Source organism: Leuciscus leuciscus (genome assembly GCF_965113295.1).
Source record: "Leuciscus leuciscus genome assembly, chromosome: 20".
In the NCBI taxonomy this organism is placed as follows: Eukaryota; Metazoa; Chordata; class Actinopteri; order Cypriniformes; family Leuciscidae; genus Leuciscus; species Leuciscus leuciscus.
Genome location: NC_138744.1, coordinates 34,693,800 through 34,721,767, shown reverse-complemented (window position 1 = coordinate 34,721,767; position 27,968 = coordinate 34,693,800). Strand labels below are relative to the sequence as shown.

Genomic DNA, 27,968 nt, shown 5'->3' with positions numbered 1-27,968 from the left:
TATATTTCTTATAAATGTTCCGCTTCAGGAAAACCTGAAGACACCAGTGCCCAGGAAAAAGACCTTCCCGCAAATCAGGTAAATTGCATGTTTTTGCTTTTATGTTAGAAAACCACATGTATTTCATTCTTTTTTAAAAACAGTGTCCTTTTGAGAGAAAACTGGAAGCTCTTGATGCCAGAATCTCTGACAGAAAGGAGCAGCTCTGGCTCTGCAACATAATCATGAACGACCTGCTGGAAATCCAGAAAATGGTTGCTGTAGGTTTTAATATTGTTTTATAGAGTTGGTTTTAAAGGGCTTTTTCAACTTTACTCATTCAAGTGTTTATTTTGGTAGGAAAAAGGCCTTGAGAACACCTCATATCCAGGACCAGATAACTGAGCAGATTATGATTTGTAATATGTATGTGTGTGTTTATAAATAAAATCTTGATGTGAAAGTGTTGGGATGGAATGACTTCTTTCTGAAACAAGAAATAATGTAACAAATCACACAGGGTTTTACTGGTATTGTATTGCTTTTTGATTCAAAAAGTTAATTACTTTGCCATAATACTTTATACAAAACAAGCATATGAGAAATTTTCACATTATACATTCTTTAAAAATACAGATCTTTACAGTTTCCTCACACTCTGGGTATCAAAAGCAGTCATTATGGAAGCATTTGTGACTCGACTAACATGCCGGACAAGAAGATCAGAATTTCTGAATAAATATCTTCTATGAAAAGCAACTGTTTAATAAGCTATTTTTGTTGCACTGAAGGACCAAATCATAAGTTAATGCCTTCAAAAGACCCACGTGTGAATGAAAGCGTGATGATGAGGATGATGGCACCTGACGAAGGCGGAATGATTCAGAAAAACATGGATTCAACATGAAAAAAAGCTGATCTTGAAGGTCAAGCAAGTAGTTTTTCACCATTATTTTTCCAACATTAAAACAAATGCATGATTTTTATGTCATGTGAGTGTCAAAGAAATTACATGAAGCAGCAAAAGTTCTCAACAGGAATATATATATATATATGTATGTATATATAAACATTGCAATGCCCAGATACAAAACAAAACAACAGATTAAGTCACATCAAACATAACTGTACACAACACAACATTTTGATGGGTTAAGAAAAAAAAGGCTTTTAAACGCGAAATATTCAATGCAACAGGACAGTTTTACTCTATGATGACTTGCATATGCTAAATATGAACGCTGACACGTGATATTTTGCGTGTGAACATGTACAGATGGAGTGGTTTGGTGCTCTATTACACATTGCATAGTTGTTTTTGTTAGTTGATTAATAAAAATTGGCTTCAGTCGAAATTAATCTTTCATCTTGTAAAGTAACTAGTCCTATATGAAATGTCAACAAACAATAAGGTCAGAAAGCATGTGCATTATTATTATTATTATTATTATTAAGGTACGGTTGATCATGTTTATCGGCTGGATAAGTGCCGTTCATTAGGGAAGGAACTGTGTTGTTCAAACAATAATGTTCCAGTAATAAGTTTGCACAGTTCATGGATAAAAAGAAAATGTAGTGGATAAATAAAGCAATGGATCGACACTGAGGGAGCGATGCACCGATTCTAGCGTAACGACGACTTCACGCAGTTATTTGGCACTGGACAGGAAAAGGCTCAGTGTTTCTCCAAATCCGGTTCTCCGTTGGGATCTGAAACGGTGAGGAATGAAAGAACTGGAGTTGTAAGGCAGTCCTCGAATAACAGGATCTGTGGAGAACTACACACTGTACACACAGCTGACAGTGAAGGCAGTGCAGAGGCTCGTCTCTCATCTCACACACACTCTTCTGTACAAAAATACAAATAAAATCTAATGGCTTAAACATTTATCATTTCAAATCTACTATATATTTACATTACGGTCAGCTAGAGTCTTTACAGCAGTGGTTTATAGGAGAGGGGCAAACGAGCGCAGGCTGAACCGTGGCCGGGTACTGCACTACACACACACACACACACACACACACTCACTCACGTTCACGTTCACTCACTCACTCTCACGTTCGTTTACTCACTCTCACGTTTTACTCACTCTCACGTTCGTTCACTCACTCACTCTCACGTTCACTCACTCTCACGTTCACTCACTCTCACGTTCACTCACTCTCACGTTCACTCACTCTCACGTTCACTCACTCTCACGTTCACTCACTCTCACGTTCACTCACTCACTCACTCTCACGTTCACTCACTCACTCACTCACTCTCACGTTCACTCACTCACTCACTCACTCTCACGTTCACTCACTCACTCACTCACTCTCACGTTCACTCACTCACTCACTCTCACGTTCACTCACTCACTCACTCTCACGTTCACTCACTCACTCACTCTCACGTTCACTCACTCACTCTCACGTTCACTCTCACGTTCACTCTCACGTTCACTCTCACGTTCACTCACTCTCACGTTCACTCACTCTCACGTTCACTCACTCACTCTCACGTTCACTCACTCACTCACTCTCACGTTCACTCACTCACTCACTCACTCTCACGTTCACTCACTCACTCACTCTCACGTTCACTCACTCTCACGTTCACTCACTCACTCACTCTCACGTTCACTCACTCACTCACTCTCACGTTCACTCACTCGTTCACTCTCACGTTCACTCTCACGTTCACTCTCACGTTCACTCTCACGTTCACTCTCACGTTCACTCTCACGTTCACTCTCACGTTCACTCACTCTCACGTTCACTCACTCTCACGTTCACTCACTCACTCACTCTCACGTTCACTCACTCACTCACTCACTCTCACGTTCACTCACTCACTCACTCTCACGTTCACTCACTCACTCACTCTCACGTTCACTCACTCACTCACTCTCACGTTCACTCACTCACTCACTCACTCTCACGTTCACTCACTCACTCACTCACTCTCACGTTCACTCACTCACTCACTCTCACGTTCACTCACTCACTCACTCACTCTCACGTTCACTCACTCACTCACTCTCACGTTTGTTCACTCACTCTCACGTTCACTCTCACGTTCACTCTCACGTTCACTCTCACGTTCACTCTCACGTTCACTCTCACGTTCACTCTCACGCTCACTCACTCACTCACACATACTCGCACATACTCACACACGCTTGCTTGCTCACTCACTCACACACACACACACACACACACACACACACACACACACACACACACCAGTGATGCGCGGGTCAATGTATAAACAACCCGCACCCGACCGACGTTTTCAACTAACCCGCCCGCAACTCGGACCGCAAAAAAAAAAAGAAGAAAATATTGTACCCGACCCGCTTCCTGACCCGCATTTTTTAAAAGTAGTAAATGCATAGCAAGAAGTACACATGACAAAGCCAGCACTTTGGTCATCATCTTTCATTATTTCGGCAAATGTCTCCCACATTTTGCTATTTCTGTTTTTTGTATTTGCGGAGCTTCCACTCCAGTCTTCACCTTTTCTCTTGCCGCCTCCATCTCTACCTGCAGACTGAGCTCGTGCCTTCGCGCCAGTTATTCAGCCAATAAAGTGTAGCAGGCCTATGTATTTCATAGAAAATTGCATGTGAGCGGAGTGTGGAGCGGGAGCGAGCGGGCGGATCTTGGACAGAGCGCAGAGCGGCATTTTTAAAAGGATGGAGCGTCGCCCTATTTCCCGCTCCAATTTCGCTCCGCGCACACCACGATTCTGAAGCATGCTCAGCCTGACTCAGTTGATGACTGCAAAATGGATTCTATTTTCAGTCAAAACTCGGCTCAATAATGGAGTTCAAAAAGTATGCTACTTCAAAAAGGAAAATAAGAAGTCATACAGGTAGGCTACACTATAATATAAAACTAACTATAATGTGGTAGAAGAAAACGAATGTGGAGACATCGTTTCAGTCAGTAAAGATTCATTTTGGAATCTAAAAAGACACATCTCTCGAAAACATGCAGTGTGCTATCTGAACACGCTGGGAAGAAAGCAAAAGGTTAGCAAATTGAATGGCCTACGGTAACTTGTAACAAAGTGTAAATTAAATATAGTGTAATATTCAAACAATTGATACAAGCCCATTTCAATTTTAATCCTGCGCGCTGCGCAAAAGTTCAGTTATAAGAATGTTGGCCTAATAGTTAATTTAGCCAACTTTTAAAACGTTTATGTATATTTTTTTATATTTTTGTTTATATAAATTTTATTTATATTATTAGGCCCATTTATTCGTTTTATTTTACAGCAGTTTATGTGTACAATGGATATAAGCCCATTTAAATTTTAATCGTGCGCGTTGCGCAAAAGTTAACTTATCAAAATTCTGGCCTAATAGTAAATTTATTTAAAAGAAATGTATGTAGGCTATATTTTTGTTTATATAATTGTTATTTATATTATTAGGCCCATTTATTCGTTAAATTTTACAGGACTTTGTGTAGGCTATATTCCTCATAGCCTATAGGCCTAATTTGAAATAAAACATTTCTATTTGAAAAATGTTGTTGTTGCAACTTGCTCATTAGTTCTTTAGGAGGTAAGGCTGTGGTCTAAGCTAACAGTGATATACATGTAGATTTTTTTTCCTTTTTTGGAGCGAGCGGGGGGCGATTTTGGTGGAGCGCGGAGCAAACTGCGTTGAGCGCGGAGCGATAATGAGCGGAGCGGCCTGATGTTTGAGCGGGGGAGCGGAGGGGTGGACAGTTCCGTGAGCGATGAGCGGAGATTCTCACCGCTCCACTCCGCTCATATGCTCTCTAGTACTATATAAATTACAAAGGTTTAATTGGCATCTTTATTTCAAACGACCCGACCGACCGCGACCCGAATATCATTAAAAATATTTTTGGATGACTCGTAACCGCGGGTAACCGCGGGTGACCGCAGGCACCCGCTCATTTCGGATCAACCCGCGCATCACTGACACACACACACACACACACACACACACACACACACACACACACACACACACACACACACACACACACACACTCACTCACTCACTCACTCCATACACTATCATAACTCACTCACTCACTCAATATATACAGTATTTATATATACTGCTGCTTGTTCTTCTGAATCCCTGAGCGGGTCACTCACAACAGAGACTCGTGGGTTTTTCACGAAAAAAAAGTGCAGGGAGACGCGACGCAGAAAACACTGCAAACTGTAACAACCAATGAGAGAAAAGAAAAGAAACCCAAGCACATGCCCGTCACAAAGGCAAGATGACAGTGTTTGATTCCATCACAGAGTTTCAAGAGTTCATATTTCATCCAAAAATCCAGAGGACATTTTTTTTTTTGCATAAATAAAAAGAAAAATTGAAATCAGTCTAAATTCAATTCAGTTTAAATAAAACATTTTTTTACATGACTTTTTTTTTACATTAACATGATGAGAATTGCGGATGAAATGGTCATTAATAGCCAAAATATTCTAAATGGTTCATTTCTTTATGCAAAAAAACAAAAAAACAAAAAAAAAATCATATCTTTCTTTTGATTATGGGAAATATGACCCAAATGATTTCTAGACAGGTTGCGTGAGATCCACTTAAAGTATCTTGCTCTGCCCAGTTAGGGGAGCGAAAATTGATTGAAAATGTGGGAAAGAGCTACATTAATCCAACAATTAAGTATTTTAATAAATTAACATATATCAAATTAAATACTAAGTTATAGGCAGCCAAAACAAACCTCTAAATTACATTTAAAAGGCAGGTAAATGTTCATCGCAGTTCATCCAGACTGACAAACCGTAAAATAAAACATCTCAAAAATCACATTTTCATAACCACTGCAGCCTTTCCAATAAATTACACATCATAAAATACTTCAATGTTTCAATGTGCAGGACTTTGTGTAGATGACTTCAAACCATGATGAAGGCCTTACTGTTGAAGTCTCATATCTATCTATCTATCTATCTATATATATATATATATATATATATATATATATATATATATATATATATATATATAACCCATTTATGTCCGATGATCGATCTAGTGGATTTCAAGTTTAAACTTAAGTACAGCATGTACGCCTCTTGTACGGTGAATCTCTATAAGCAAATGTCAAATATTAATAATACAGCGGGGTTAAAACGCTAATGAGACTCAAAGCTAGGGCTGCACGATTAATCTCAATGAAACCGCACACGATTTGGCAAAGGCTGCGATTATTTAATGCACAGTTTGTGCAGAGGCTGATCGGTGATAAATGCTTCTTCATCTGAACACCAGAGGGCGTCTCACACACACACACACACACACACACACCTCTGAACACCAGAGGGCGTCTCACACACACACACACACACACACACCTCTGAACACCAGAGGGCGTCTCACACACACACACACACACACACACACCTCTGAACACCAGAGGGCGTCTCACACACACACACACACACACACACCTCTGAACACCAGAGGGCGTCTCACACACATGCCAAATATAACGCACATCATTCCAGGAAATCCCTATGGGCATCATAGTATCTCTGTATCTGAATAAACAGAAGATTGAAACGCTTTGACTAAAATACACACGACTGCCTTATTCTGTGTAAGAAGCACATCATCTCACAGAAGGATGAGCTCAACTGTCGTTATGAAGTGAGCTTGGAGTAAAAGCACGTTATTAAATGTTGTCTTTTGTTGGACAAGAGGTTCATAAATACTTTTTGAAAAATGCATAAATGCTTTTGGACTCATAAATGTTTGGAAAGATGTTTGACTCGTGTTGCTTTTTCAAATGCACGTTATAAGTGATGGAGCAGCGTTTACAGAGCCAATCATCAATGACAAGCTGTGCATAACAAATAATCACAGCCTTTGCGATTTCAAAATCGCGATAAGCCAATTCGATTTAAGTGCAATTACATGTAAATTGCGATTAATCGTGCAGCGCTAACTCAAAGCATTATGAAAAGCTAAACTACTCTGCCTGGCGCCCTAAACTGCTCTGCCTGCCTTAAAAGTGCACCATAAACCACTGGTTTGGATGGTGTGTGTGAGATACGCATCTGTACACGGTACAGATGAACCTCTAGGGGGCGCCGCTGGGGAACTGGTCCAGCAGGGCCTCGATGTTGGCCGTGGTCTCTGGGCTGAGCAGATCCAGGCCGTCGGTGAGGGGGTCAGGGGTCACCGGAGCGGGGATCGGCTCTGATGGAGGATCCTCAGAGGGAGATGGAGGAGCAGGAGGAGGTGATGTGGTCTTGGTCTTCTCCACTGAGGAGACAGTGCTCTTGTCTTTAGCCGAGTCTCTGCAGGCACACTGACACTGGCAGGACTCCTCCTGCTTTATGATGATCACCGGCAGGCTCAGGCCGATCTGCTGCACTGCGTTCCCTGAAACACAAACACAACTAGCTGTGATAATCCACATTACTATTGAAGTAAAATAATTTAAAGGTGACATATTATGTCCCTTTTTCACAAGATGTAATATAAATATCTGATGTCCCCAGAATACGACTGTGAAATTTCAGCTCAGAATTCCCCACCAGATCATTTGTTATAGATTAATATTATTATTAATATTTATATTAAACGCGCCGTTTTTGTGTTTGTCCCTTTAAATGCAAATTGGCTGTTGACCTCCGTTCAGAAGAGGGCGGAGCCTTTACACAAGCTTCAGATACTCCAGCAATAACAAAACAGGCCAATCTCACTCATCAAAATCTCAGAAATAACCAAACAAATAAACACAACCAGCTGTGACAATCCGTATTACGTTCTGTTATTGGGCTGCACCATAGACTGTAAAAAAAGATGGACGACGCCCCTTCGCTCTCTTCCATTGATGAGAACTGAAGCCGCCAGTGTCCCGATATGGCGCTGACATATTGGAACTTGAGTCTGCGCAGTAGCGATTTCGGGACCAGACCTGCGCAGTAGTGAGCAGGAAGTAAAGCCGCGAAATCAACGCTCCGCCCTCCATGCCGCCCTCACTCCATAGACAGTATATAGCCTCACTCTCGCAGAATGCACTCAGGGAGAGTGCATTCTGCACACTTTTAAAAAAATTGATTGCAGTACGACAAGAGGCTTGTTAAAATAAAGTAAATACAATCTCCTCAGTCCTCCGAAGATCCCCAAAAAAATTTCCCTTGGTGCTTCAGTGACTACTTCGCTCAGAGAACCTGTCAATCACAGCTGTCAATCATGAAGTTACACCACCGCATCACGTAACTAACTAAAAACCAACTTATTTTTGAAACAGACACTTGAACTTACATCAGCGTGATAAAAACGACAGCAAATGAAAGAAACCACCTTTGGAAAAAAGATATTTGAAGTGTAATTTAATTGTTTAGTTGGTCTCACGTCCCGTTGAATAACACGGGGAGGCGGGGCTTATGACCTATACTAGGACCAGTCACCGGGGGGCGATCGAGACGTTTTGGCTTCACTTTTCAGGGCTTGTGCGGCACGCTTGGGCTGCACCATGATGATCTTGGTTATCGATGTATTGGCCAATAATCGGTATCGGCCGATTAAAGCTATTATTTTCACTATCGGCCATCGGCAGATTGATTAAAAACAGCCGATGATCAGGGCCGATTATATCCTGTCAATAAAAAGGGTGCGAAAAATGTGAATTGGACAAATAAATACAACAGAACGAAAATACACATTAAACAGAGTTTTAAGTTTTTCATGAAGATGTACTAACAGAGATATTCAGATAAATAATAGCCTAGGAAAAAAAAAAGGAATAATCAATCAAATGCAAAATAACTGCATATAACGCTGCATAGTCTTACTGTACACATTGAATATAGATTAATCCTTATTAAAGATTTATTTAGTCATTTGTTGTTTGATTATCATTAATGACAGACTGCAGCATATATTAGGCTGCTGTCACTTTAAGAGCTGCACGGATCTAATATACTGTTAAATGCGTTTTCTTTCTCAACTGTCTATGTTTACAGAAGACAAAACCATTGTGTTAACATGAATACTCTACTATTTTTTGTGTGTACGCATTTAGCAGTGTATCCGAACTTGGACTTGGAGCGCGCACACAGAAAGCCGCCAGGGGAACAGCATCCCGTTTGCACCTTAATGCGCTTTTAATAACACTGTTTAAAATCAAACACGTCCCGCAGTTTAGCATCAGCAGACTGCATTTTACAACACTCACTTATTAGGGTGATTTGGATGTTAAAGGTGAGGTATGTGAGATTGACTAAAAATATCGGAGATCGTTGTTTATTTTAGATGGATACCAAGGCTTTTTAGGTCGGGTAGAATCTGCAATCTCTGACCCAGTTTGTTTGCTGGCTTCCATATGCTGTGTTTTCCACCAATTGGCAACCTGTGGTGGCGAAATACTATTGGGTAAATTGGCAACGTGCCGTATCACAGACAAAAACAGACATTCCGACACGTAACGCACATTTCAGAGTAAAATAACTGGCTGTAGCATTGTTTTTTAGAGAAATGAATATGTACACTCAACATGTTTCCTAAATATCTGCAAACATATTATGGTGTTTTTATGCTTTAGTACAGTAAAAAAAAAGTTGCATACAGCACCTTTAAGTTTGGGGCTTTTAGGGAGGAACGAAAAGCGCACCGCTGTGAAGGAAAGGAAGGTGCGCTGGACAGAATGCGGCAGCGGAACAACCATTTTACCTCGATTATCTTGTTTTCATAATCATTGGAAGTCAAAATCGAAAATCAATTACAGTGCCCTCCACAATTATTGAACCCCCTGGTAAATATGATCAAAATTGGCTGTAAAAAATAAATCTGCATCGATTATCCTTGTGATCTTTCATTCAAAAAATGTGCAAAATTCTAACCTTTCATTGAAGTAAAAGAATTGAAAGTGGGGGGAAATCACATTATGAAATAAATGTTTTTCTCCAAAACATGTTGGCCACAATTATTGAAACCCCTAGAATTTTTTATGAGTAAAATATCTCTGAAGTATATTCCCATTAATATTTACCTTTTTTAGTACACCAGGGTGACTAGGAACATGAAACTGTCCAGCTATGACTTCGTGTTTCACAGGAGTTTAAATATGAGGAAACACAAAGGCCAAATCCCCTTAATCATCCATCACAATGAGTAAAACCACAGAATACAGTTCTGATGCGTAGCAAAAGATTGTTGAGCATCACAAACTAGAAAGTGGCTGTAAGACAATAGCTAAAGAATTGAAAATCCCCATTTTGACCATCAGGGCAATAATTAAGAAGTTATAACCAACTAAAGATGTTATGAATCTGCCAGGAAAAGGACGTGTGTCTATACTGTCTTAATGCACGGCGAGTATGAAAGTTTGAGTGGCCAAAGACTCTCCAAGGATCACAGATGGAGAATTGCAGAGATTAGTTGAGTCTTAGGGTCAGAAAGCCTAAAAAAAAAATTATCAAACAACCCCTACATCCCCACATGTTGTTTGGGAGGGTTTAAAAAAAAAACCTCCTCGCTCATCCAAAAACAAATTCCAGCAAATTTAATTGTCAGACACGACTGGATCTTCAAACAACACAGGGTTCTGTGGTCAGATGAGACTAAAACAGAGCTTTTTGGCAGCAAACACACTAGATGGGTTTGGTGAACACAAGGATAAAAAGTACCCCATGTGTACAATTTAATATACCATTGGATCTTTAATGTTGTGGGCATATTTTTCTGCTGGAGGTCCTGGACTTCTTGTTCAGATACATGGCATTGTGGATTCTATCAAATATCAACAGATAAAAAATCAAAACCTGACGCCTTCTGCTAGAAATCTTATAATGGGCCGTGGTTGGATCTTCCATCAGGACACCGATCCAAAACAAACATCAAAATCAAAACCAAAATTTGTTGTGGAGCACAAAATGAAGCTTCTGCCATGACCGTCTCAGTCCCCTGACCTGATGAGTGGGCTGAACTGAAGAGAAGAAGCACCAACATGGATCTGGGAATCTGAAGGATCTGGAGAGATTCTGTGTGGAGGAATGGTCTCTGATCTCTTGTCAGTTATTCTCCAAACTCATCAGGCATTATAGGAGAAGACTCAGAGCTGTTATCTTGGCAAAAGGAGATTGCAAAAAGTATTTAATAAAAGGGTTTCAATAATTGTGGCCAACGTGTTTTGGAGAAAAACATTTATTTCATAATGTGATTTTCCCCCCACTTTCAATTCTTTTACTTCAATGAAAGGTTAGAATTTTGCACATTTTTTGAATGAAAGATCACAAGGATAATCGATGCAGATTTATTTTTTACAGCCCATTTTGATCATATTTACCAGGGGGTTCAATAATTGTGGAGGGCACTGTATGATTAAATCGCACAGCCCTAGTTTCGGCTTACATCCCAGCACTGAAACTGCTCAAGTAAAGGTTGTCAATGACCTTTTACTCCTCTGGTGATTTGGGAAATCTCTTCATTCTCTTATTATCTCAGGTGTGGCATTATCCTGGTTCTCTTCATATCTCAAGGATAGGCAGTACTACATATCTTAATGACAATTACAAATCCCCCACAGTATCGCTCAAACAGGGTGTTCCCCAGGGTTCAGTTCTCGGTCCGTTATTATTCACTATCTACATTTTGCCTCTTGGACAGAATATTCATCGTAATTGTTTTTATCACTGCTATGCTGACGATATTCAAATATACACAGCTTGCCAGTCAGATTCTATCCACCAGACTGGCTCGTTATCCAAAGAGACATAACTACTTGTATAGGTAGTTTATTTAAGTTTAAACATATTTGACAACGTATTACCTACACAAAACCAAGTAAATCACCTAATGGCCAAGACCGCAGACCTCACTCTCGCTTACTCGCACTCGCAGGCACTCTCTCTCGCCCTCACGCTCATGCTGCGTTCACACCAAACGCGAATAGAGCGTCTGGCGCGAGTGATTTCAATGTTAAAGCAGCACTCAGTAGCTTCGGGACTTCTTCGCTGTATTCTCGCTTTTTGCTCGCAGGTTTCTCTCTAGAGCTCCCCCCACAGCTTCGGAATAGATATTTGACAACACTGTCGTAAAAACTCGTTGGTGATTCTCAGACACCAGAGGCTATAGATCAACGACATCAAAGCAGATGGGACGTTCTTTAAAACGTCTTCTTCATTCGGGTTCGGACAGCGTGAGGGAGTGCAATAATGACAGCATTTTAGCAGATTTCTTTTGGCCGTAAAGCAATTGTTTACATCGCGAGACCTGATATCACGCGAGACTTCCTGACGCAGCGGCCGGCGGCCCGCCGGCTCAAAGTTGCAAGTGCGTATTTTCCGCTCACGGGCACCAGGGGGGTGCGAAACGACCACCATTCAACCCGAAATAAGTAATATAACCATTCCAATGACTCCGAAGCTGTTCAGTTAAGGTAAAAAAAAGTTACTTAGTTCACCTTTAAGTCCATGTAAAGACGCGTTTTCGCGCGTCTGGAGGTCTTGCGGCGCGAATGAGGCGTCACGCTCTCCGCGCGTCAATTTCGCTTCAAACTTTTGCTTTTGACGCGCGAATGGATTCAAAATGTTCAAGAGTCCAACTAGACGCGGTAGACGCGAATCCGACATTGAACGCTCTGAGCGAGCTGTGCTGTGCTTTTCCTTGACATGAAACGGTAAATAATCAAACCAGTGGAAGCCTGCAGTGCATGAAACTGCTGTCTCTAACCTACCTTATTCATGCAATATCAATTCAGTCAGTACAGTAGCCTACACTTTAGTAATGTTTCTGTTTAACGTTAACGCTTCTTCCTGTTACCTGTCCCTGACCCCTCCGGCAGCGCGCCCACTCGCAAAGCAGACAGCCGTGCCTCTGCTACCGCGGGCGTTTTTCCACATTCGAATATTAATTTTCACATTCGAAATTCTGTTTTTTAAAACTATTAGAATATTTATTCGAATTTAGAATATTCGTTGACAGCCCTAACCCTGAGCATGAACTCTTGGAGGCTTGTTACAAATGCAAGACAAATAAATAACCAATGGGCCAATATGGCAGACGATTATGCTTAATTAATCGAGAAAAGCAGAAACTAGAATCGAAATTAGACATTTAAATAGCCCTACTCAGATGTCATTTTAACTTTCAGTTAAATAAACAGAAACAGTACTGCAAAAACAGCACATAACATAGCAAAATATTCAATCATACCTGAATGTCCACCGACTGGTATGGCTGTTGTAAAAAAGACTTTCTCTACTTTTGGACCCTGAAAATAAAAACAGTAGTAAATGTCAACCTAAAAAAATGAGAAGAATAAATTTGTGGCATTAATTCAAACACTAACTGATAAAATCCACAGATAAAAAACGTAAAGCTAAAGCTAAAGTAGAATTTAGTTAAACCGCCGGACCTGTTGTTCTGGATTCTGCTGCGCACTGGCGGCACTGCTGAGGATCCACTGCAGGTTCTGATCAGACATGACGATACTGGGCTGCAGGCCGAGGGTGGGGGCGATGGTGATCGTAGGAGGAAGAGGAGGAGGAGGAGGAGGAGGAAGAGGAGGAGCCAAAGGCACTGTGTGTGTCACCTCCGCGGTCACGGAGACGCTAGTCGCGGTCGACCCCGGCTGAGCCACGAAGAGTGGCGTGACTGAGGGAGCCGGTGGAGCCGATGGAGCGGGTGGAGCCGATGGAGCGATGGGCACTTCTGGCGAGAGTGATGAGGTGGGCAGAGTCAGTGACGAGCTGCCGGCGTCAGGAGGCGGAGCCGGCTGTGAGGTGGGCGGAGTCTGAGCCTCAGGTGATGTGATGGGGGACGAAGAGGGCGGAGGGAACACGTCTGAGGCTGACGGAGGACACGAGTCCAGGCTAAACACCTCACCGGGGTGATCTGGAGACACAGAGGCGGGACAAACGTCAGACTGAGGGACGGCACATGGGATGATCGGTCATTCCTACTATGCAGCAAGTCACATGTTCCCTCCGTTAATATACTGGTTACAAATTTTAAAATGAAAAACATGTCATCGAAATATCACCATTACGTCAACTTTTTTTTAAAGTCCAAGCACGTCACTTACACAATTCAATTAAACACAATCATGTTTTAACATGTCGCTACCATTCTTTAGCTTATTGTTAACATTTTTAATGTTTCAACACATTGATATTGCTAGAATGTTGATACCATGTTTCTAATGTTTTTGCACATGGGTAGCATGTTTTAACACATTGTTAACATGTTTTCGCTTGTTGCCAGAATGATTTTTAACACGTTTACCATATTTTAACAGGTTTTTAACATTTCTTTGCATGTTCTTAGTGTGTTTTAACACACTGACAGTGCTAATATGGTTTAAAATGTTGCTAAAATGTTTCTAACATGTTTTAGCATTTTGCTAACATGTTTAATGTTTTAACACATTGATATTGCTAGCATGTTTCAACATGTTGATACCACGTTTCTAATGTTTATTGCCCATGGATAGCATGTTTTAACACATCGACACTTGGTTACCAAGTTCTAATATGTTTCTAGCATGTTTTAACACACTGACAGTGCTAACATGTTTTAAAATGTTTCTAACAAGTTTTAGCACATTGCTAATGTGTTTAATATGTTTTTTTCACATCGATATCGCTAGCATGTATCAACAAGTTGATACCATGTTACTTATACGTTTTTGCACGTGGGTAGCATGTTTTAACACATTGATAACATGTTTTCGCTTGTTGCCAGGATGATTTAATTGAGTTTTAACACAGTATTAGCATGTTCCTAGTATGTTTTAACACATTCACAGTGCTAACATGTTGTTAAAATGTTTCCTGTTTTTTGTGGTTACCATGTTTTAGCACCTAGCTAAGTTATAACAATTGCTAGCACGATTTGACATTAACGTTTCATCATATTGCTACTAAGATCCTATCATGTTTTACCATGTTGCTAACATGTTCTTAGCATGTTAAAATGTTTTAACACGCTGACAGTGCTAGCCTGTTTTAACAATGTTAAAATGTTTCTAATTCTTTTAATTCATTAAAATTATTTTAGCACATTGCTTACATGTTATTGCTAGCATGTTTCAACAAGGTAACAATATCAATGTAAAACACGTTGATACCATGTTTCTAATATGCTTTTGCACATGGGTAGCATGTTTTAACAAATCATTAGAATGTTTTAACAGGTTTAACACATTTCTAAAAAACATTAACATGTAGATAGCATGTTTTAACACATTGATAACATGTTTTCGATTGTTGCCATAATGATTTCAACGTGTTTTAAGATGTGGTTACCATGTTTTTAACATTTCTTAGCATGCTGCTAAAATATTTTAACACATTGACATGTTTTAACCCATTTCTAAGCATGTTCCTAGTACGTTTTAACACATTTCTAGAATGTTTAACCATGTTGCTAACATGTTTTACAATTCCAAAAATAAAAAAAGTGCACTGTAAATACCTTAATGATGCACTTAATTAACGATAAAATGAAGAACTATGGACACTTCGTTCACTCGACTGTCGCAGACTCCAATACTGAATGTAACCTTATAATATTCGTAACTACACGGTAGAGTACATAGTACTCATAGTACTACAAGTGCACAGCGTATAGAGCGTCATTTGGGACACAACTATTGTTAACAGAATTTTGTAGCACATTGCTATCATGTTTTAACACCTTGATAGCATATTTTCAACATATTGATATAACTTTGTTAATGGGTTTCTAGCATGCTTTAACACATTGCGAATGTGTTTCGAACTATTTTTGTCCAAACAAGTCTCTGAAGGTCTGGCATAAACAAAAATAATGGCCCAAGGCACATGCTTAATAAAGGGGCGGAACCTGGTTGAGTTAGTAAGTAGTGTGTTGAAACTGGTGGTAAGGCGCGGGACATTTTCCAAGCACACTTGAAGCGCTCAACCAATCACAACACACTGCTCCAGCCGACCAATAAGAGCACAGTGTGCTTTTTAGAAGGAGGGGCTTCAGAGAGACAGGAACTAAACAGAGCGTTACTGACAGACTGGGAAGAGAGGAGCTGCAACAATGGAGAATATATGGAAAAATAATGAAAACCTGTTCTAGTGGAGCCCTACAACAACATCAAGACTTTGAAAAAGGTCCTCTTTAGCACATTTTTAAAACTTGAAATCGTACTGCATAACAGAAGTGACTCGAGTGTCTTTAAACACAGTGAGCTCTAAAAGTTCTTGCCTGTGGTTTTGGGGTCGTCCTGGCTGACACTGTTCTCAGGACTCTGGAACATCAGCTCAAAGATTCGTATGGGGGTGACGCTGTTCAGATCCAAACCCTGAGACTGAGACATGAACATGTGCTGAGATGCACTCTATGTATCTGGGAGACGACTGAAAAAAAAAGCTCTTTGTAAAAAAATTAGGGCGCAAACTCACATTGTGGTTCTCCTGGAGCTCAGAGTCAGTGGAAATGAGGCTCAAATCACTGAGGCACAGCGAGTGATTTGCATCCTGCGGTTGAACAAGTACAACAGGACCAATTAAGTCCACGGTCACAAAGTGTTGGTGTAATAAAGGGCAGTGAGTGTGTGAGTGAGCACCTCTGACAGCGGATGAGCGCTCACGGTGAACGCCGGGCCTTTATCGTGACCCCGGATGTGGCTCTTCAGGCTGTACTGAGAGCTGAAGGTCTTCTCACACCCGTCGCTCGGACAGAAAAACGGCTTCTCTCCTGGAACAGGGAAAGAGACGGTAGAGGAAGAAATTAGGGATGCACCGATATGAAAATTTTGGCCAACAACCGATAATTCTTTATATTTGAAAGCCGATAACCGATGTATTGGCCGATAAATTTAAATCCAAATTTTTATATAATTTTTGAGAGCCTGATTACACAAACAAAAGTCTCATCATTAAAAGCCATGACCCAAACACACAATTAAAATGATGTTCTCATGATAATTGTATGTAGCTGATATGACAGATTTGCACATATCTTTATTATCTTTCAAATTCTAAAAAAGGTTAATAGATAAATAAACTAATAAAACAAAATGGTACAATAAAGTGCAGCAGATGCAATAACAGTACTAACTTTAACCATTGAAAGGATACTATGACAAAGATATCGCTTTCTTATTCAAACTGATTTCCCCCCCATGAATATATGATTGACCTGAAGAATGAAAGATGTATTATATACTTGGATATTTATGTGAGCAATATCACACTCACAGCCATGCGAAATGCCTCTGTATATCAGATGGGTTGCAGTGTTAATTTTGCATGAAAAGATTATCGATAAAATTAAACACTAATTTCACATATATTGTCATTCAATAATTCAAGCACTTTTCAAGTACCTTTTAATAAATATGGTTTTCCGGGACGTAAACTTTAAAAAGTCAAATTCAAGCACTTTCAAGTACAAATTCAAATACCCTGCACTTTACTGTATTTTCCTTTTTTCAAGTTATTCTGATCATATTTCAAGCAATTCATAACCATCATGTTGAACATGCATGATTCATGCATCTGAAGTGTCTAATCTGAAGGAATAATCCATTATTTATTGGCTTTAATATATCGGCTACATTTTCTTATCAGGCTGATAATGATAACGTTAAACCGAACATACATCGGCCGATACCGATATGGTGGCCGATATATCGGGCATCCCATTAAGAAATGGAGATTCTCTAATGTCAATAAAATTGACATTTCAGCACAACAATTGTTTGTTGCAAACAAAGCCAGAATCAATTACATTAGTACTGATTGACGTGAATTTGAACAGACAAAAAGTGGCGTAAATAAAATATAGAATTTTTTACAAAACAGAATTGTTTCAACAAAATTTCAACAAAATTTTAATATTGCTAATATCAAAGTTATTCTTACGTTTACTTTATCAAAATCAGTAAAGATTTCACAGCAAAAATCAAATATGATGCAGTAGTTTTTTTTTTTTTGTGTTGCTTTGATTTTGCCTGTTTTGAGCTGACAGACTGACAGTGTCTTACCAGTGTGTGTCCGTACATGTGTTTTCAGGTGATGACTAGCAGCGAAAGCCTTACCACAGCCATCATGGTCACACCTGCACACACAAACACAATAGTAGCCTCTAATAGCGCATCAATCTTTGTTAATATGCAAACACGATTATCATGTGTCCATGATTTAGCACTAGCGCTGAGTATCGAACGAAATACTTTTTAGCCGCTGACTGAACTGCCACGATACCATAGAGTATCAAAAAATTATACTAAAAAATGTTGATACCTGAGGGGTTAATCTAGTCAACGTCAGTGAGCCAATGAGCATGCAGCATGTATGATGTGCCCAAATCAAGTGCTGGTGATCAAGGAAAAACACTAGTTTATGTCGGCTTGATGGTAACAGAGACGTTCATTGACACAGAACATGCAGGATTCATATTTAAATAGTCCTTTTGCAGTTTAATATTCTCACTTTGACAACATTTTTTTCATTTGAGAGAAACTATGATCTCATCACAGAAGAAGCTCTACACGGCAACCCGTCAAAATAAAAGTTTGGTTTAACTTATAGAAACTGCGATAGGAATATATATTACTCTTGTACAGTGTAATGTACATCTCAATGCACTACTACTACTACTACTACTAATAATAATACAATTATTAAAAACAAATTTCTTCCAGGTTATAATTTTAACAGTAAACCTCTGTTGTGTAGCACTTGTTAGCCAACAAATTAAAGGGCTTGTTTAATTTTCATTTGAATAAACGATAAAGTAATGTTTTATGCCTTCATTTGATTACCAGAAAAATTTAAATACACAACATAGAATAAAAATAAATAAATAAAAATAAATTTCATATGCCCTATTAATTGTAAACAAATTAATAAATTCAGTTGTTTTTATGAATTCAATTAATTAGATATGTTTTTGATATTAAACCATTAAAATGGAATATAGAGAAAATAAAACAGAAATCAAAGAACTGTTTAAAAAAAAAAAAGAGTAATAAATAAAATAAAGAGTGTAATTTTTGTTAAACTGTTAATAAACTGCTGTTAAACTAAACAAGTTTCATGATTTAAATTAATTACACATGCTTTTGAACAATCAAATTTTATTTAACAGTCCAGCTTTCTTGTTTTTCCCGCTCTTCACATTAATTTTATAACATTATCTGTTCATAAAATTGGTATCGAAAAAAGTATCGTTCAGGAACCGGTACTGATATCGAAAATCTTTGAATGATACCCAGCAATATTTAGCACGTGTTCCAGCTCGACTCTCAGTGGCAGTGAATATTACAATGGATCCCGTTCAACATCCTTGTAAATGTGATTGGCTGTTAATGCTGTGAAGTAAAGGTGGTGTATGAATGAATGGTGACCTGAATGGTTTTTCTCCCGTGTGTGTGCGGATGTGTTTCCTCAGGTCACTCAGCGTGGTGAAGTACTTGGTGCATCCCTCGGATTCACAGTTAAACGTCTTCCCCGTGTGCAGACGCTGGTGTGCTTTCAGTCTGATGAGAGACAAACACAATAACCATACGCTGATCAGCAGACGCCCTTTACACAGAGGACGAATCAATCATGACACTACAGGAAAAAACATTGGTTTAATGAGATTTCCGGCTATTTTTGCTTCGCTAAATTGTCTTCGTTCAGACTAGAGGAAAGAAAACATTTATTTTATTACACTTCTTCTATTTGTGTGCAAAGAAATGTATTGAAATTGAAATCTTCGAAATTGAAGTCTATGACATCACACGCAGAGCACCCGCGAGTGTAAAGGGTATACAAGTGCTTTGTTGTCTTCAGGAGCTGCTTGTTTGTATGCGTGTGTAAGATACCACTCTTTTGGAGCACGGTCGACTCCCGATGGAGCTGGATGTGCTTATTATGATGCATTTGCGGTAAGCTTTTTTCTTGTTTGATTCTATTGTTAATTTCGTTATGAAAAATATGGCGGAAAATTTTCGGATCCTTTCCTCGCAGGGCAAAATGATCTGAAGCCCTAAAACTTTTTTTTTTTTTTTTTTTTTAAAAAGCTAATATCATTATTTTTTTTCATATTTGTTCTATTTTTTAAATGCAATTTTTTGGGGGGAGATTTGTATTTTTTATTTTATGTTATGAAAACAAGTTATGAGAGCCCCCGTTTAAATTACATTTCAACAATGAATTGTAGTAGAAATATTATTATATCATTAAATATAAAACTTATCAGATGTAACTAATGAGTGTTGCCGTAATGAGTTTAGGAGTGTTGATTATTATATCTAAATAGCAATTGAATTTAATACTTTGAATTTTTGCCGACGGACAGGGTTCACGGTACAGTTTACAGTATGAGTTGATAGACTTTTTTGCTTAAAGTCCCCCTTGTAGTCAATCATTTATCCCTTAAAACTCATCTTTAATCACCAAAATGACATATTTAATTGTTTTTTCCTTGAAAACGAATTCTTTATGCCTTAAAATATCTTGAATGTAACTCGACACCCTTGCCTCATTTAGTATACGCGTTCTATGAATATGCAAATGAGCCCCGCCTCCACTCACTCACTCAGCTCAGAGATCCACTCGTTGACGATCACACGTTGATCTGATTGGTTACAAGGTAGTTTGTGACGTCAGAAACACCAGCGGTTTCAAACCGTGTTTTTGACACTGCAGTTTTAAGGAGAAAATACTCAGCAATGGTGTTGACGTATGAATTTACACATGGTTTGTCTTAAAAGCATATTAATAAAACCACACAGACATACAGTCAAACCAAAAATTATTCAGACACCAGATATCATTTTTTATATTATTTTACTAGTGGGTGCAGGACACTATAGTTCATTTATTTAAGTGAGGAGAGCAAAATAAAGTAAACTGTGACATATTATACCCAAATATTCTTAATACAGTGACTACCAGTAAAATGTATAACCATTTGGGACCAAAAATGATTCAGACACCTGAGCATGTTTTGCTGAATTGTGTTTTCTTTAATTGCTAATGCGATCTTTTTACACCACAGACTGAACAAAATGAAGCATTGCATGGTAATTGGTTGAGCTAAACTGGTATTATCTAATTGTGTAGTCAAATTTAAAAGCTAACAGATATTCAACATAATTCATTTGTGAGACAGTCTAACAGAAGGATGGACAAAACCAGTGAAATATCAACTGATCTGATAACTCTTGAGCTCTTGTCATTTTATTACCATTTTCTAAACTATAGAGAATAAACTGTAATAATGTGAGAAATGTTGAAGTTGTCTGAATGAATGTTGGTTTGACTGTATGAACAACATTAAAAGCTTGGTTTTCAACACAGGGGGACTTTAAGCAAATGTCACATTTCTGACATATATCCAAAGGAACCGATATTGAATCTAATCAAGAGCTTCTGAATTAAATCCAAGAAACCAACAACATTCCAGCTGGTCAGGACAAAAATGACTTCAGATTTACCAGTCGCAGTACATGTGCAAACACACATCTGAGTGGTAGCTTCATACGGTGATATATATATATATATATATATATAATATATATGACCCTGGATCACAAAACCAGTCACAATATACTTTAGCAAACAGAAGCTAACAGGAAGTGAAATGGTGTCAGATCTGTGGCTTCAGGCCAGAAGTCACATGAGTTTCTGTGAGTTTCACACGTTTTCATCCACACAATGCAGTCACTGTGTGACAAAGTGTCCTAACATCATGCCACAACGCGATAAAAGTTTCTTTTCAATGTTAATAATCAGAGATGTTGTCCTAACCAGGCGCGACGGCGACACGCGACAATTCTATTTTTTTAAACGGTTTCCTGTTTTCTGCGACGTCGCGCTGGAACAACAAACAAAGTGTGGCCATGACAATCTCAGGTACTGTTTATGTGCTTTATTTAATGTTAAAAGCGTGTAATGTGACTTTGAATATCATTTAGTGCTCCAGCTTTGTAGCTGTAAAAGCAACAATAGATAATTCACTTCAGATCTTGAAATTAAACAAATGGAAACAAGAACGTTCAAACTGTGAACAAACAAGAGTATTCTTTGACAAAGATTGTTTTAGTAACTTAGTATGTATTTGAATAATGTTTAAATGGTGTAATATTTGTGAATTTGATTATGTAGCACTTATACATTTTCTCGCGAGTGCCGTCAGGATTACTCTCTGGTGCTGTGCACTCGCCGCGAGACTCCGCCCACAGGCTGTTCTGATTGGCTGTGGATTTTGATTTATTTTGACGCATCTCGCAGTCGTGTCGCGTCTAGTGTGGACAGACAAATGATTTGTCGCTGGAATCTTGTCGCATCACGTCTGGTTAGGACACAGGGTTTTAAGGCTATTCCAGCATGCTAACGTAAAACACGTTCACCTGTAGAGTGTGTTGAAGGCCTTCTCGCAGCCCTGCACGTCACACTCGAAGGGCTTCTCCTTGGTGTGTACGCGCACGTGTATCTTCAGGCTGTAGGAGGTGAGGAAGGCTTTCCCGCAGCCTTGCTGGTTACACACAAACGTGTATTCGCCGCGGTGTGTCTTCTGGTGCGTGCGCAGGTTTCCCGCCGTGCTGTAGGTGCGCGTGCAGCCCTCGAACATGCACTGGTAGCGCTTCACCTGAAACCAGCACAAAACACAGTTACACACAAACAGGCCTTACACACATGATCCGCCCACAGGACATTGTGACCCTGGATCACAAAACCAGTCACAAGTCGCACGGGTATATTTGTGGCAATAGCCAGCAATACATTATATGGGTAAACATTTTTTGATTTTTCTTTTAGGCCAAAAATCATTAGGGTATTAAGTAAAGATCATGTTTCATGAAGATATTTAGTAAATTTACTACCGTAAATATAAAAAACATGTATTTGTGTGAGTGAATGCTGCATGATCATGAACATAAATGGACAACTTTAAAGGAGATTTTCTCAATGTTTCGATTTTTTGGCACCCTCAGATTCCAGATTTTCAAATAGTTGTATCTCAGCCAAATATTGTCCTATCCTAACAAACCATACATCAATGGAAAGCTTATTTAATCAGCTTTGTATAAATCTCAATTTAAAAAAAAATGTACCCATGTGACTGGTTTTGTAGTCCAGGGTCACATATGCATTACTGGCGTATTTTTTTTCAGCTTTGATCACAGGAATAAATTACACTTTACTATATATTCATATATTGTATTTGTGCCTATAATGTTTTAATTTTTTTTTGTGTGAAAATGGTCAGCTGATAAAACCTGTGCTTCAGGGACCATATTCATATAACATCTAAGGCTAAATGTAGCTCTTAACTGGCTGAGTTAGATGGTGATTAACACTAAACACTAGAAAATCAGTCCACTCTCCCCAGCTGTAAATGCCATTGGCTGTTAAAGTCTTGTGTTGCTTATAATAAATTGATGTTGATAACACTTAGTATTTCATAATGCTCTCAATTACAAGTCGATGCATACTGTATGCATTAGTGAGTGTGGTGCTTATGGGTTAAACAGAGCGTTACTGACAGACTGGGAAGAGACGAGCTGCAAAAATGGAGAATATGGGGGAAAATAATCAACATTCAATCATGAAAACCTGTTCTAGTAGAGCCTGAAAACAACATCAAGACTCTATAACAGGTAATAATCATGTGTTAAACGCGTATAACAGAATCCAAAGGAGAAACGAGCGGACAGAGCATGACTCAAATGAACAAAACATTTCCTTTTTTTCCACCAAACTACCACAAACAATATTCTCTCACAGACGCCAAGGTCTACACTGAACAAAACATACTTTATCTAGAATATGTGCGACCTAAAATGACTTGACAAATTTATCAGTTTCCATTTCTCTCTAATCACGTGTGGTTAAGCCACTGGTCAGAGGTGTGGCCTATAGTGGTTATTAACTGGCATGCTGCTCATGTGAGCTCATTTCCCAGTCCTCCTCATTCCCAGTCACACTACTGGGAAACGGTTGCCGTACGACCGATATTACTTCTAGGCCTAGGAAGATTTTCTGCATACTTAGAATATGAAATGTACAACATAGAACATTGCATGGAATTCTATATCCCACAATGCAATGCGTTTGACATGACCTTTCATTTCCAGTGTGAGGAAATCATCTTACAGTGCGATGAGAGCATTCTAATATAGTCTCATTAATTGATTTCTATTTATCATCTATCCAACTGCAGAACGACAGTAAAGACTCCTCAAAGAATCCTGAAAAATAAATGTCATGGTTTCCACAAAAATATGACCCGTTTTCAACATTGATAATAATCATAAATGTTTTTTGAGCATCAAATCATCATATTAGAATGATTTGTGAAGGATCATGTGACACTGAAGACTGGAGTAATGATGCTGAAAATTCAGCTTTGATCACAGGAATAAATTACACTTTACTATATATTCACATAGAAAACATTGTAGTAATATTTCACAATATTACTGTATTTATGATCTAATAAATGCAGCCTTGGTGAGCAGAAAAGTGACTTCAAAATCATAGTTCAATGCAAAAGTAAAACAAAAAAATATAATAAACATATTGGAGATGAAGATCAAAATCCAATCAAAAGGCCAAATCAAAGGTCATAATTAATAATCATAAGTATAATGTAGTAATTAATTAATTTGAACTTTCTGAGTCTCAGCATAAAGCTGCTCATATCATAACAAAGGATCGATAAACGAGTCGTTGACGTGTGTGTGTGTGTGTGTGTGTGTGTGTGTGTGTGTGTGTGAGTGTCTGTGTGTGTGAGTGTCTGTGTGGAGTGTGTGAGAGAGAGAGTGTGTGTGAGAGAGAGAGAGAGAATGTGTGAGTGTGTGTAAGAGTGTGTGTCTGTGTGTGAGAGAGAGAGAGAGAGAGGGTGTGTGATTGTGTGTCTGTGTGTGTGAGTGTGTGGGAGAGAGAGAGAGCGAGAGAGAGAGAGGGAGAGAGAGAGAGAGAGAGAATGAGAGTGTGTGCGTGAGAGAGAATGTGTGAGTGTGTGAGAGAGAGTGTGTGTGAGAGAGAGAGAGAGAGAGAGCGAGAGATAGAGAGAGAGAATGTGTGAGTGTGTGTAAGAGTGTGTGTCTGTGTGAGAGAGAGAGAGTGTGTGATTGTGTGATTGTGTGTGGGAGAGAGAATGTTTGAGTGTGTGTGTGTGTGTGTGTATGAAAGAGAGAGAGAGAATGTGAGTGTGTGTCTGTGTGAGAGAGAGTGAGGGTGTTTGATTGTGTGTCTGTGTGTGTGAGTGTGTGTGATTGTGTGTGGGAGAGAGAGAGAAATAGTGTGTGTGTGTGTGTGTGTGTCTGTGATTGTGTGTGGGAGAGAGAGACAGAATGAGGGTGTGTGATTGTGTGTGATTGTGTGTGTGTGTGGGGGAGAGTGAGGGTGTGTCTCTCTCTCTCTGTGTGTGTGTGTGTGTGAGTGAGTGAGTGAGTGAGTGTGTTTGAGTGTGTGGGTGAGTGAGTGAGTGAGAGAGAGAGAGAGAGAGAGAGAGAGAGAGAGAAATAGTGTGTGTGTGTGTCTGTGATTGTGTTTTAGCAGCAAACAGACTCTCTTTTACATCAAGCCAATGATCAGTATTCAGCAGCACAGATCCGTGAAATAATGCTGATCTCTCTCTCTTTTACCAGGCAAACACACACACACACACACACACACACACACACACACACACACACACACACACACACACACACACACACACACACACACACGCACACACACACACAAGACAAACTATATAAACACATTAGTAGCTCAAATTTCATTCCTGCTCAATATGTGACCAGTCACGGAAAGTAGGGACACAAGTCGGTTCTGGGGCATTTTGAGTTATTCACATATTCTGAAAGTGTAGTATTCAAGCTTTCCAACGATGTGTAACACATGTAAATCTGATCATATTTGGAGAAGTTGTGGCCATTTGAAGGTAGGCACTCAAAAAAAACTGAAATGGTAGAAAGCTGCTTCTAAAGATTGGCAAGTTCTCGCCCTTCTTGTAATGACAATAGGGCTCATTTACATCTCATTAAGATAAGTCATACCCCCTGTAAAGCTCCCCCATCTCCCCCTCCCCCCTGAATGTACCAATTCTACAAATTCTCTAAATAAAACATCTCCAGTTAACTGGCAGAGTATTCATTTCGTTCGTTTTTTAAATAAGATACTAGCGCTGAAACGTGTTTTTTTTTTTTATCAAGTGATCAAAGTGCTCGTTGCCGCTGCGATCAGTGGCGCAGATAGGCTACAGTGTTTACTCGTGTGGCTCGCGCACACACTGCATTGTCTTCACTCGACGCGCGCTTCAATCCGTTGCGTTGCGGATACTCTCTATTCGTTCTGTTGAAATAACAAAATAATTCAAACGTTTGCGTGTCCCTGCTTGATATACAACCACTGATGAACATAATCGTTTTGATGAGAGAAAAAAAACTATATGAAAAAAAAAAAAAAAAATCCATACAAGGGCGGATTCGAACTCTCAACCTCTAACACGGCTGGCGAAAGCTCTACCACTGTACCATTCATATACACATTAATTATATAGGCGGATCTATGTATTGGCACTGACAACATGTATTAGGCTACATCTCATTAAACGACAAATTAAACCCCATGTAACCTACTATTTAAATCGATTGCTGGACATCGTAATGTTATTGGCGTCCATGTTCATTGAATTTTGAAATCAGATAGAGCCGGCCAGAGCGCTGCATAATAAGTAGCCACGCCGGCTTAAATTCAGTATGGAAATACACACCGACAATGACACACCCATACTGCGTTCTAGAATCTCCGAAAAACAAGCCGATTTCAACATCAAAATGTACGCTTTTAAATATACCAATACTGCTATCTCAAACATGGAGAGGCTTCTTCGTGATCTCAACTAACAGATTCTGCAAAAAAACGAAAATCACCAATTTTAAAAAAAACCGCTTCTTTCTCATTTTGCTCGAAAGTTGTGCTGCCGACTTGTGTCCCTGGTTTCCGTGACGGGTCACATATGTCCAACTCACTTTAAGACTCCATTACAGCGCAGCTAAATCTGATATTATCCTCATTTAACACGTCTACTGTCCTCACACTGACCCTGTTATGGACTCTTCTCACCACGTCTTCATATTTGACCATCTCCTCACATATAATCATTTACATAATCAACACATTAACTTAGATCTCGTTAGTTGATTATTGTGAAGCAATAACATGGGTTAACCAATAGCACTGGTCGAACAAATTGTAATTTGTCAGTTTATGATTGATCAGTATTCACATTCCTAATCAACACCTTCAGACGCTGTCATACAGTAACTCATATTTCAGCAAAAATCATCAATGTTATCCAGATGGATATGTTACTTATTTAACATAAATCACATAAATCTCAGTCTTTAGATTGTTAGAAGAACAGGCATGATTGGCAGCCCTGAAAATCATCGCTTATTTGTTAAAATAATCCCCCAATCCTTCATTATGAAAATAATTACATTTGAAAAGCTGATATAATTGATATAATTATATAATGACAGACTCCTGTTCAAAAGTCTAGAGTCTGTAAGGTTTTTTCTTTGATAGAAATTAATACTTTTATTCACCAGGGAAAGATGTGTGACTGAAAGTGACAGTAAAGACATTTATAATGTTACAAAAGATTCCATTTCAAATAAACGCTGTTCTTTTGAACTTTCTATTCATCAAAGAATTCTGAAAAATGAATAATAAAAAAACAATATTGATAATAATCATAAATGTTTCTTGAGCATCAAATCATCATATTAGAATGATTTCTGAAGGATCATGTGACACTGAAGACTGGAGTAATGATGCTGAAAATTCAGCTTTGATCACAGGAATAAATGTTTTCACATAGAACATAGATCACAGTTTTCACATAGAAAACAATTTAGTAATTTTAAATTGTTATAATATTTTAATAGTTTAATAGTGTGTGTGACAGCATGAGTGTGAGAGCGCGAAAGTGCGTGTGTGTGCTTGAGTGTGCGTGTGACAGCGTGAGTGTGTGTGTGAG

At 39.0% G+C, this 27,968-nt stretch overlaps 1 protein-coding gene across 2 annotated transcripts in view; it reads right to left on the bottom strand.

Annotated features, from left to right (window-relative positions):
• Nucleotides 1-496: 496 nt before the first annotated feature.
• Nucleotides 497-27,968, bottom strand: part of mtf1 (metal-regulatory transcription factor 1) — a 35,183-nt gene continuing 7,711 nt past the window's right edge. For both annotated transcript variants that reach the window (XM_082150310.1, XM_082150309.1), the window contains 9 exons: nt 22,321-22,559; nt 19,327-19,458; nt 17,962-18,035; nt 16,540-16,670; nt 16,376-16,450; nt 16,179-16,281; nt 13,357-13,835; nt 13,155-13,212; nt 497-7,376 (listed from right to left, as the gene is read on the bottom strand). In XM_082150310.1, coding sequence (XP_082006436.1) covers nt 7,072-7,376; nt 13,155-13,212; nt 13,357-13,835; nt 16,179-16,281; nt 16,376-16,450; nt 16,540-16,670; nt 17,962-18,035; nt 19,327-19,458; nt 22,321-22,559 — 1,596 coding nt within the window. In that variant the 3' untranslated portion in view covers nt 497-7,071. The remainder of the gene's footprint in view (nt 7,377-13,154; nt 13,213-13,356; nt 13,836-16,178; nt 16,282-16,375; nt 16,451-16,539; nt 16,671-17,961; nt 18,036-19,326; nt 19,459-22,320; nt 22,560-27,968) is intronic.